The following is a 13065-nucleotide window of genomic DNA, read 5'->3' on the forward strand; positions in this document are numbered from 1 at the left end:
GTAGACTATAATTAGACAAAATGTAATTAAGGACATTTTATGATACAGAAAGAAAATTCAACTTGGGAAGAAAAAGGAAGTTTAATCAAAATCTGTAGAACTGTAGTTTAATTTCGAGCTAGCCAATGATGGCCGCGGTGTCCCCAAAGCCCATATGGTTAAGAGATCCTGGCTTTTGGATTCGTTGTTGCGGCCTCGCGTGTTGTAGGAGTGTAATCAATATGTTAATATCACCTGCTCTTCTTTGCGGTCAGGAGGAGGGAATTTTATTCCACTTTCTGCAAAATTTCTGTGTCTCAGTAGGGGTTGGAGGACCTGGTCTGCCAGTCCCCTGAAAGGCTTTCCTTTTTCGTTTACCCTCGGAGGCCACCAGTGGCACGGGCGCCCCAGCACCCCGCCGCGTGCGCTCCCTCGGAGCAGCCCAGCCCCGGGTTGACCGCGGAGACGCGGTCCCTGGCGCCGGGTTCGTCCCGCCTCCAGCATCACGTGCGCCAAGGATGCTAACTTCCCCCTCCTCCTCCCGCGGCGTCCCCTCCGCCTCTGCGGCCTCCTTCTGCTGAGCGTGTGCGAGTCAGACTGCGCGAGGGGGCGCGAGCGGGCGGGCGCAGCCGGAGCCCGCAGCCCTGGCGCCCGTCGCCGCCCGCAGCTCCGCAATATGCCGCCGCGGCCCTCTGGCTCTCGGCCATGGCGAGGCTCAGCCGGCGCGTCCCTTGCACCCTGCTCCTTGGCCTGGCCGCGGTGCTGCTGAAGGCGAGGCTGGTCCCCGCGGCCGCCAGAGCCGAGCTCAGCCGCTCAGACCTCAGCCTCATCCAGCAGCAGCAGCAGCAGCAAAGGCAGCGGGAGGAAGCTGAGGAAGAGAGGCCGGAGGTGCCCGGGGCATCCTCTACAGCCGCTGCTCCAGGTAGGTCCCGGGAGCCCGGCCCTGCCTTTCCATCTCCGCCGGCGACTCTTCTGATTTCACTGGCGGCCTCGCACAATCCCTAGCCAGATGGTTTTCCATCGCCTGACTCTACCCACCCCCCACCTCCCCAGCCTTCCTGCCCAGGACTGGGGCTTAGCTTTGGTTTCTGGAATCTGCCCTTTGGGTGATGAGCTTTCTGGTAAGCGGAGAGTACTGCAGTGGGGCGGGGAGGGGTCGGGAGGGATGGGATTGAGAGACTGCCTAGATTGATCCTTTTCTTCTCCTCCCTTCCTGAATTTTCCCTCTGCCCTGGGGATGATTGTGTACACACACACACACACACACACACACACACACACACACACACACACACACGGTTCTCAAATCCTTCTAGCCTGGGGATGATTTACACACACACACACACACACACACACACACACACACACACACGTTCTCACATCCCTTTAGCCTTCTGTTCTGTAACGTTTTTTCTCCTGGAGACTGAAAAATTTTGCGATAGACACCCACACACCCCTTTTCATCATCTGGCTCAGCCTGTATATTTAAATTTGGCTCTAGAGAAAAATCTTGATTTATTTTATTATTTATTTCTATCTCTTCTTAAGCTGGGAATGGTTTTAAGGCAGTTTGCAAGAACGTCTTCTGTTTAATAAAAATGAAACAAACCAAAAATGAAATAGGAGTTTGTGATTGAAAGAAAGGGAAAAGGAGAGAGGGGGTGGTTGAGATCAAGTCTGTAGTGGATGTTGGTATAGCAAAGCCTGCCCCCAGAGAGGGGAATCTCCTTACTTGTTAGTAGGAGTAATGAGGCAGATTCTCCGCACTATTCAGTGAGGGTGAGGAAGTCCCTTTCAGTACTGTAACAGTCCCTCCATTCCTGCCTGGTTCCCCTCCATTAAGGCTCCACCGGTAAGCAAAAAGCGGGATTGTCCATTTTAATAGCCTCTCTCCACCCCCCACCCCAGTTCCCTTCCCTACTGTAGAAGCTGCCTGCTATTTGGAAAGAAAAAAAGCCATCAGTTTTTTTTTTTTTTTTTTTTTGAATGGACTTAGGTTTCTGCAAAACCAAAGTGAATTGTAGCATTTAATTTTGCTTTAACATCCTGCCTAGTAACATCATACCAGATGCCGAAAATGAGATTTTTGAAGAGTAGGATTCAGTATCTTATTTTTTACTGCTTGTTCATCCTCAAAGAGCAGTATTCTGACAACACCAGCTGTGATTCCTGACAGAGCCAGGATGATTTAATTTATCAGAGTGCTCTGAGCAAAGGATGAAATCACCAAAGTGTGGAGGAAAGGATGTGTTTCTGGCACCCTTTTAAACCAATTAATAAGACTTGAGCATGGCTGAAAGTCCTGAAAGGTGTGTGGAGGGTGGTGGTTTTCCTTCCTGGCTTTTTATAACTGACATTGCTAACCACAGAGCTTCGATGAGGCAGCTGTTAGACACAATGTTTGCTGAATTTAAGGAAATCAGAGATAGAGTGATTGAGAGCCTGTCTTCATGATTTCATAAATTACGGAACAGAAGTCTGAGAGTAGAGATGAATTATGGTTTGCAGTATATTTTTATTTGGATTTATCTTTCAGAAATATTCGTAACATGGGTTTTGACTACTGCCGTTGTGAAATAATATGAGAAACTTCTGTATCCTGCATGCATGTGAAAATATTTGCTTTCTGATATTTGGGATAGAATATTTTTGAAAAGGATTATTTGGGGGGAAGTACAGTTTTGGAGCATATTTACCTATTAGATTAATGGAGATAAAGGAACCACTAGTGAACAGAGCAGACTCGAGCCTCAAATGTAATATGACTCTTGCATTTCCCTCAAAAACTCTACCTCTCCAAGGCAGTGCCAACCAGGAGAGCAATTCAGATGATTGCTGTTTTAGTTAGAGATATTGGGTTGCATCTCTGGAGAAGGGAACGGCAATCCACTCTAGTATTCTTGCCTGGAGAATCTCAGGGACAGAGAAGCCTGGTGGGCTACAGTCCGTGGGGTCGCAGGGAGTCGGACACGACTGAGCGACTAACACACACATTCGGCTGCCCATTGAAACACAACCCGTACACAAAGAAGTTAAATATTCCTCTGAGCACATTGTGGTCTACATTGAACTGGTCTTCCTGCTTCAACCTTTGTTCCTCTACTCTCTGTTCTCCTCACACAGTTAGTAATCTTTTAAAAAATATTAAAAAGGACCATTTCAGCTCACAGTCCCACAGTGACTTCCCGTGGCTCTCACACTAGATGCCCAGACCCTGAAAATGGACTTCAAAGGCCTGGATCCTCTATGCCCACCTCCTTCCTGTGTCCCTTGGCTCTCACTCTGAGTGCTGGGGCCACACTCTCCCTCTGCTTCTTCAGTTGGCAAGTGGGCTCTGGTGTCGGACCTTTGTGCTTTTCATTTTCTCTGCCTGGAATTCTGGACCTTCACATTCATCAGATTTGCTCAGATATCACTAGAACAGAGAAGCTTTTCTGACCGCTATATTAAATAGCAATCTGCATGCTCTTTTCCTACCAATTCTCCTCCGTGGCATTTAATATCCTCAGCCCTTCTTGTAAACCTGTCTCCTCTTACTAGAATGTAAGCTCTCTGAGGGCATGAACTTTGCTTTGTTCATTATTACATAGAATTATTACATATCTTTCTAGCACCTAGAAGAGCATATGTGACTCATAGGCACACATTAAGTTTTTTGAATGAATAAACTAAAATGCTGGCATTGGGCATCTCTTTTACTTTGAGTTTATGTTATTTAACATCTTGTGAAATTCTTCATTGAAATTTAGCAGGGGCATATAAAAATAAATAGTAGGTAGAAATATTTATAGGAGGAGGTTATAAAGTGCATTTATCTTGGACTTTTAATTTTAGCTAATTTCACTGTTTATCTTAAGTTGATTGCAGACAACTTCTAGAACAATACTTAAGTCCACTTTTTAGGTTCTGTCAAGAAGATTCTTTACCCAGGCGCACTTATAATTCTCTTATGACCTAGGAGGGTATTATATACCTTTAAATAGCTCTGACTGAGCCTGACTGTTCTTTCTTTGCCTCTGTATGGTGCTTCTGATTTTTCAGACATTTGCCCTTCTCAGGCAAAATGTAGAAAACTAATAAGATGTGTTTAGTGACTCGTATATGATTGAGCTTCATAAGTCCATATAGAAAAACTGACTTGACTTTTATTTCAGATTTTATTACTTTCAAAATTTTTGTCTCTTTATATAGCTGAGAAATAAGAAAGTGATGTTAAAAGAAGTTGAATATGCGATTTATAAAATCAAGGTATAAAAACAAATCTTTGTTACCTCATTAATTTCCAAAACATCATCCTCAGAGTAGCGAGAAAAAAGATGAAAGTTGAGATCTATTTTCTCTAGTGTCTACAGCAGCTCTGATTTCTCCATCTGCACCAGTAACTGTTAGAAATAAATATTTGAGGGATGAGGGAAGAATTAATTTGAGGGTTGGTAATAACTGAAACAATAATATCATATCCAGTCTGATGGCCTATTAGATGGGAGACATACTGGGGGTTGGGGTGAGCAGAGCTGGAGAAAATGACGAGCTCCATTTCAGATTCTCCACGTGAAGTACAGACACAGGGAACCTCCACGGATTTTTATAAAAGTCTTCTGCATACAATGAAAGCTTGTTGAGGGGTATGTTTTCACAGTATAAGTGTGTGTTTATACTGATATACTGTTTATATCAGTGATTGTGTGTTTCACTGATTCAGTTCAGTTGCTCAGTCATGTCCGACTCTTTGTGACCCCATGGACTGCAGCACACTAGGCTTCCCTGTCCATCACCATCTCCCCTTGCTTTCTCAAACTTATGTCCATTGAGTCAGTGATGCCATCCAACCATCTCGTTCTCTGTCATCTCCTTCTCCTCTCGCCTTCAGTCTTTCCCAGCATCAGAGTCTTTTCTAATGAGTCGACTCTTTGCATCAGGTCGCCAAAGTATTGGAGCTGCGCATCAGTCCTTCCAATGAATATTCAGGACTGATTTCCTTTAGGATTGACTGGTTTGATTTCCTTGCAGTCCAAGGGACTCTCAAGAGTCTTCTCCAATGTCATGGTTCAAAAGTATCAATTTGTCAGTGCTCAGCTTTCTTTATGGTCCTACTCTCATATCTGTACATGATTACTAGAAAAACCATAGCTTTGACTATATGGTCCTTTGTTGGCAAAGGACCAACAACCTTTAGAGACAAGATATAGACAACCATATGTTGTCTCTGCTTTTTAATATGCTGTCTAGGTTTGTCATAGCTTTTCTTCCAAGGAGCAATTTTAATTTCATGGTTGCAGTTACCATCTGCAGTGGTTTTGGAGCCCAAGAAAATAAAGTCTGACACTGTTTCCATTGTTTCTCCATCTATTTGCCATGAAGTGATGAGATTGGATGCCATGATATTCGTTTTTTCAATGTTGAGTTTTAAGCCAAGTTTTTCACTTTTCTCTTTCACTTTCATCTGCCATAAGGGTGGTGTCATCTGCATATCTGAGGTTATTAATATTTCTCCTGGCAATCTTGGTTACAGCTTGTGCTTCATCCAGCCCAGCGTTTCTCATGATGTACTCTGTATGTAAGTTAAATAAGCAGGTGACAATATATAGTCTTGATGTACTCCTTTCCTGATTTGGAACCGGTCTAGTTCCACGTCCAGTTCTAACTATTGCTTCTTGACCTGCATACAGATTTCTCAAGAGGCAGGTCAGGTGGTCTGGTATTAATCTACACAGTCAAAAAGGCTTTAGCATAATCAGTGAAGCAGAAGTAGATGTTTTTCTGGAACTCTTGCTTTTTCTATCATCCACCGGATGTTGGCAATTTGCTCTTTGGTTCTTCTGCCTTTTCTAAATCCAGCTTGAACATCTAAAGTTCTCAATTCACGCACTGTTGAAGCCTTGCTTGGAGAATTTTGAGCATTACTTTGCTAGTGTGTGAGATGAGTGCAGTTGTGCAGTAGTTTGAACATTCTTTGGCATTACCTTTCTTTGGGATTGGAATGAAAACTGACCTTTTCCAGTCCTATGGCCACTGCTGAGATTTCTAAATTTGCTGGCCTTTTGAGTATAGCACTTTAACAGCATCATCTTTTAGGACTTGAAATAGCTCAGCTGGAATTCCATCACCTTCATTAGCTTTGTTCATAGTGATGCTTCCTAAGGCCCGCTTCACTTCGCAGTCCAGGATATCTGGCTATAGGTCAGTGATCACACCATCATGGTTATCTGTGTCATTAAGATCTTTTTTGTATAGTTCGTCTGTGTATTCTTGCCACCTCTTCTTAGTATCTTCTGCTTCTGTTAAGTGCATACCATTTCACTGATAAGTAGTTTTAAACCTTTTAGCTTGGAAAATGTCAAATATATAGAAAGTAAAGGATAGTATTCATAAAGCCATACCCATCACCCAGCTTTAACAGTGATCAAATTCTGCTATCCCTGTTTTCCTTCACAGTTCCATTCATTTCTACTATGTGGGATTTGGGGGAAGTATGTACTTATATTAAAATGGACATACCTAAACTGTACACTTTTTAAACAATAAGCTAGTTTATTAGGTGGGGAAAGTGGTGCTTGATTTAGAGTTGCCACATTTTATGTATATATATATATATATATATTTAAACTGACATTAAAACTTTTATTATCACTCTATTTTTGTCTTGCAAAAAATTCAAAAGTCATTTTCAAGTTAGCTTATGATTATATACACTTTGTAAATATTAGTTTAAAAATATCAAAAGTCATAAAATGAAAAAAAAAAAAGAACTATAGGAGCTATTTAATGGACATCCATACTTCAGATTCTGGTAGTAACATAAACTGTAGTCTCTTGACAAACAGATACACCCCTGTAAGCATTACCCCTATTAAGACAGAAGACATTTATATCACCTTAGAAAGTTCCCTCATGTCCCCTTCTCAGGCAGTCTTTGACCCTGACCCATTGACCACTGATTTGATTATTTTTGTCATTAATTTTGTGTTTTCTAGACTTCATAAAATAGAAGCATATATCATGTACTTCTTTGTCTAGCTTCTTTAGCTAAGTCTAATTTCCAACGGTTTTGTTGTTGCTTGTTGAGTAGTTTATTCCTTTATACTGCTGAGTAGTATTCCATTGTATGAATTATTGCAGTTTGATTTATCACTTCTATTGAAGGATATTTGGGTTATTTCAGTTTTAGCCATTGTAAATGAAGCTGCTACATTCTTGTACTTTTAAAGTTAAAACCTTTTTTATATTCTGTATAGCTGGGACCTATTTAACTTAATGAAATTTAAAAATAGTGAAATTCAGTGTAGAATATTACTCAATATATTACTCTATAATTTTTATTATGTTCAAAAAACTTGATTAAACTTCTTGATTTAAGCAGACCTGTTTGAAATCTCCCATCCATGAAGGCATTTGTTTAGATTTTTTTTTCTGTTCAAGGAATTTGAAAATCAGTAGAAATAGGACTAGACATTGACTGTTTTATTTAAAGTACTCATGCTTTGAAGGCCATCATCCCAGATGGAGTAATTATGATTTCTTTCCAGGATTTTAATCACTAAAGGGAGCCATTTCTTGGTGTTGATTACAGGTTGAAAAACTCATGCCATTGTGTTGAATTTCAGTTTGTTTCAGTGGTGGTTTTTCATTGTTCTTAATGTGCCTGAACAGAAACCATGAAATATTTTTCGGAAACAAAACTCTTCCACCTAAGTATATAAACATTGAACTTGAGTCTCTTTCAACAGTCTGTTTGACTAGGTTAGTGGCAGTATTGTCATTCATTGACCTGGTTTAGTGTAATGTGTCCTAATTTCTTTTTCATAGCCAAGTTGCCTTCCCTAGGAAATCGATACAAGATTTTCCATCTGCTGTTGGTAAAAAGAAGTATGCTTTGGAGTAGTTACCTGGAAAATTCTAAAACTATGAAAGCTGTGTGCATTGTAGTGAAATATATAATAATCTTAAGAAAATAGCTTCTGTTTGCTTTGAAGATTCTGTTTGGAGATGTCTCTGTAATTGCCCTTTTGTGTAAGCACAATATGTCCAAGACATACCAGATTCTCTGCCTCTTACTTTTTTGTGACTGGGTTATAAGGACTAGGCAGCATTCTTGACTACTTGTTGATGATGTCTGTGAGTGTAAAGGCCAGTTCATTTGGACCTGAAATGAGAAGTGATTTTTGGGTGCCGTTTCATGTAGGGTAGAGGGTGTCAGTGAAGTGAAGTGAAAGTGGGTCAGTCGTGTCCCGATTCTTTGTGATCACATAGATGGTAGCCTGCCAGGCTCCTCTGTCCATGGAATTCTCTAGTCAAGAATACTGGAGTGGGTAGCCGTTCCCTTCTCCAGGGAATCTTCCCAAGCCAGGGATTGAACCCAGGTCTCCCTCACTGCAGCTGATTCTTTACCAGCTGAGCCACCAAGGAAGCTCAGCGGGTGTCAAGGAAAATAGCAATGCTTGTTTCAGATCTGCCTCAGTGACCTAGTGAACCACGATTGCAGAGTGTCTCAGCAGTGTCTTGGGCTTCTCTGAAGCCTTGAGTTGATAATACCCGTAAATCTCTCCATGTTAAGCTTCTCTGTCTTGCATGGAAACTAAGATTTTAAATTAATTTTATTTATATGTGACCGAGATTTCAGTTGCTATTTACTGTGCTTTTTTTTTTTCTCAACTAGGTTTCTATATCATAACGCTTGAGGGGCTAATTTAAAATTAAACATTTACTGGTTATCATCAGTTATTGTACCTAGTTTACTTTGGTTTCTGTTCAGTAGAGAAATAGCATTTATAAACTATATACTCTTAACTCACTCGTTAGCTGTGCTGAAATTTAGAACACTCATATAGCTAAGCCAATGACAGTTCTTATCTGTGGACCTAAATATTAATTGGGCTTTCATTGACCACTTGACTAGTTGGAAGCTGGTTGAAATATCCAGCCTCAACTCAAGGCTTGTACTGTGAGGCCTTTGGGTTACCTTGGTGGTAAGTGCTCCAGGGATGTTGTAGAATTTCATATCCATTGTCTTAATACCAGTGTCCCTGGTTTTATTCATACCTACCTATTCCGATTCTTTTTTGTAACAGAAATATGATACAATAGAAACAGAATGGGAGATGGATGCTTTGTTTTTTCTAATGGGTTAACTATAACCAGGAATTGAAGCTACAAGGTCCTGGATTTTGTAACCCATTCCACCCTTGCCTGTCTCCCCATCCTGCCCCCCACCAGCAGTATTTTTAGAAATGATAGAAATTAATCTGCCTGCAGTGTGGGAGACCCACATTTATCCATGGATCAGGAAGAGCCCCTGGAGAAGGGAATGACTACCCACTCCAGTATTCTTTCCTAGAGAATTCCATGGACAGAGGAGCCTGGCCGGCTACAATCCATGGGGTCGCAGAGAGTCAGACATGACTGAGTGACTAACCCTAGGTTAAAGCTGTCAAAATATGGCTGTATATAGTTAAAACTTAAGTCTTGGAATAGTTGGCTCTTGGAACTGGGATGAGGTAGAAATGGCCTCCTAAATGCTTTGCTTTGGCTCTGTTTGAAAAGTATATGACATAAGCTGGAACACTTTAAGAAAAAAATCTGGTAATTTGTAAATCTTTTTTTTTTTTTAAGAGTTATTTTTTAATTGAAATATCATTGATTTACAATGTTATATGTTTCAGGTGTACAACTATAGTGATTCATAATTCTTAAAGGTTATATACTCCATTTATAGTTATTATATTCTCTGTGCTATACAATACATCCTTCTAGCTTATTTGTCTAATATGCAGTAGTTTTTGCCTCTTAAATCCCTACCCCTGTCTTCCCTCTGCCCCCATAACCATTAGTTTGTTCTCTGTATCTGAAGTAGTTTGTTTTTATTTATTCTTATTTTTAAATTTTTATTGACGTATAGCTGCTTTATAATATTGTGTTAGTTTTTGGTGTACAGCAAAGTGATTCAGTTATATATATATATATATATATATATATACATACACACATACATATATCTGTACACATACATGTGGCTCAGACAGTAAAAATCTGCAATGTGGGGGACCTAGGTTCGATTCCTAGGTCAGGAAGATCCCCTGGAAAAGGGTGTGGCTATTCACGCCAGTATTCTTGCCTGGAGAATTCCATGGACGGAGAGGAGTCTGGCCGACTACAGTCCATGGGGTTGCAAATAGTCGGACACGACTGAGCACCTACCTCTTTCACATACGTACAAATATCCATATCCATATATATATATATATTTATGTGTGTGTGTGCTAAGTCACTTCAGTCGTGTCTGACTCTTTGCGACCCTGTGGACTGTAGCCTGCCAGTTTCCTCTGTCCATGGGATTCTCCAGGCAAGAATACTAGAGTAGGTTGCCATTTCCTCCTCCAGGGGATCTTCCTGACCCAGGGATCAAACCGCATGTCCTGCGGCTTCTTCATTGCAGGTGGATTCTATACCATCTGAGCCACCAGGGAAGGCCGTATATATACACACGTATATTATATGTTCTTTTTCAGGTTTTTTTCCATTATACATCATTAACAAGATATTGAATATAGTTCCTGTGCTATGCAGTAGGTCCTTCTTGTTTATCTGTTTTATATATAATAGTGTGTATATGTTACTCCCAAATTCCTATTTTATCCCTTCTCACTGTCTTTCCCTTTTTTAACTATAAGGTTTTTTTTAATGTCCGTTTCTGTTTTATAAATAGGTTCATTCGTATCATTCTTTTCAGATTCCACATATAAGTGATCCCATGATATTTCTCTTTCTCTGATTTACTTCACTTCATATGATAATCTCCAGGTCCCACATCCACATCTTAAAAGAAATTGTGGTACCACCTGGCAGATACAAAGCCTGATAACACTGTTACTTAAGGATAATTTGATTTTCTTCACAGCAAATATGACTAAGATAAGTGAGCTCTTTCCTTACCAACGAATTCAATTTTGTGAATCAGAAGAGTCAAAAAAATGTATTTTTAAATTGCTTCTATGCCATGGTATTTCAGATAGGAAAGAAGTCGTGCGAATCAGTAAAGCTTGGTGAATCTTCTTCTCCCCTGGTATGTGTAAGGGACTCACTGTCCCTTATACTTATATGGCAGAGGTTCTAGGGAACCAGTGCAGGGTGTAGTGAGCTCCCTGCAATTAATTACACAGTCAGCAGTTACCTAGTGTTGAGATCAGCTGTAAGATTTTCAAAGCAATCCTTGACCCCCAAAAGGTTAAGAAAACCTGCCATGGTTAATTAGGCCTTTGTAAGTGGACTCAATGAGGACAAGGGTAACATTCAGACTCAGATAACATTTTTCTGTTCTTTTTTAATATGTAAAGTTCCTGTTATTGTGTGTCTGTGATGGGTAAAACTAGCATTTCGGTGACATAACCAATCCTGCCAGAAGGCCTTAACCCTTAAAGGAACTGACTGCTTGAGATGCATGTACCTTGGCTGATTCTTTCAACCTTTGGCTTTTCCTTTCTGTTTATAGAGTGGCTACCAAAATGCAGCAGTTATCTTTTTTCAAAATTTTAATTAATGTATTTTTGGTTACACTGAGTCTTCACTGCTGTGCTCAGGCTTTGTCTCATTGCAGCGAGTGGGAGCTCCTCGCAGTTGTGACACACAGGCTTATCAAACAGCGGCTTCCTTTGAAGCGCAGCCCAGGTTGTAGGCAGCGGGGCTTCGGTAGTTGTGGTGCGTGGGCTCAGTTGCTCTGCAGCGTGTGCAGTCTTCCCGGACCAGGGATCAAACCCATGTCCCCTACACCAGCAGGCAGATGTACCGATACAGTGGCGGTATCCACTGTACTGCCAGGGAAGTCCCAGGTTTATCTTTTGATAAACTACGTGACTTTGAATTGTTTTGCATCCAGGTTTCATTATATAATAACCTGGTGGGATATCTTATACCTGAAAAAAGCCCTCTGTTCAGAATTTTTTGGCAGTCAACCCAGAAACTCTCTGGATTTTGGCTCTTGGCTCTTGCACTGAAGGATAGAGTCACAAAGATTAAGTTAATATCTTAACAAGGGCTCTGATGACTTTGTGATTCATCCAATCCCTCAGGCCTGATGATAAACTTCAATCAGTTTTAGCAGATGAGGGCCTGCCCTGGTTGTTATTAGTTTACAGAGAAGGCATTTATAAAAATGTAAGCTCTTTCCCACCTGCTGAAATAAGTATTAATCTTTGGTTTTAAAACAGTTTCTGGGTCAAAATAGTAACTTCAGCCTACTGTGACTCAAGTTGTGGTTTGAACTTGCTCTCTTTATCACCAGTGCTGTTCTAGGCTTTCAGAATTTTAGAATATCATCTCTAAACTTACTGAGACTCGTTTTCCTTGCGGTTTTTGATTTACACCTCTCCTAGTTTTACTAATAACTGACTGCGTTGGAAAAGCTAGATGCTACGAAGAGTAAATAACAGAGTGATTCCTTGTTTTGAGAAGTGGCTTAATATTGCACATTTTTTCTTTCATTTGAAAGTCCAAATGGAAAAATTTATGTTTCAACACATTCTGATGTTCCAAAGATAAATAATAGCATGTGTTGAGACTTGGAAAACTAAAGCTTCAGAAAACAGTGTAAGTGCACAGGCAGGGAGGTAAAAACAATGTAAGCTCCCTGACAAATCTGGGTTTTTCTGTGGCCATTGTGTATCCTGTATGTAAGGACTGGCTCACAGACTAGAGCTCTATGCAGGGTCTACGTGTGGGACCCTTTATGGATCCAGCAGCTTAGAGATCTGACAAAGAAAGAGGAAAATACAGTGACCCACATTTACTCCCCTTTCTTTGTATCAGTATTCTTTGTAGTGAAGTCTGAAGTTTGTAACTTTTGAATAATTTGCTATGCAGTAATTACATGATATTTTAGAGTTATACTTAAGTATCATTACAACCATAAAATATTCGATACTGTAACATGTAGATAATTAAAATGTCTTTATGTTCTAAAACGTAAAAGTAGAAAAAGATTTTTTTCATTCCACATTCTCTCTTCTCACTCTCCCTTCTCACAAGGTGATCTCATCTACTCCAGTTGCTTTAAATACTATCTATAGGCTAAGACTCCCCAGAGTGTACTTCTGA

At 40.5% G+C, this 13065-nt stretch overlaps 1 protein-coding gene across 1 annotated transcript in view; it reads left to right on the top strand.

The window, feature by feature from the left end:
• Positions 1-521: 521 nt before the first annotated feature.
• FAM171B (family with sequence similarity 171 member B) overlaps positions 522-13065 on the top strand; it is a 76257-nt gene continuing 63713 nt past the window's right edge. The window contains exon 1 of the mRNA XM_005889549.3: positions 522-901. Within this exon, the coding sequence (XP_005889611.2) occupies positions 685-901 (217 nt within the window). The 5' untranslated portion in view covers positions 522-684. The remainder of the gene's footprint in view (positions 902-13065) is intronic.

The sequence above is a fragment of the Bos mutus genome, chromosome 2 (assembly GCF_027580195.1).
Source record: "Bos mutus isolate GX-2022 chromosome 2, NWIPB_WYAK_1.1, whole genome shotgun sequence".
Lineage (NCBI taxonomy): Eukaryota > Metazoa > Chordata > Mammalia > Artiodactyla > Bovidae > Bos > Bos mutus.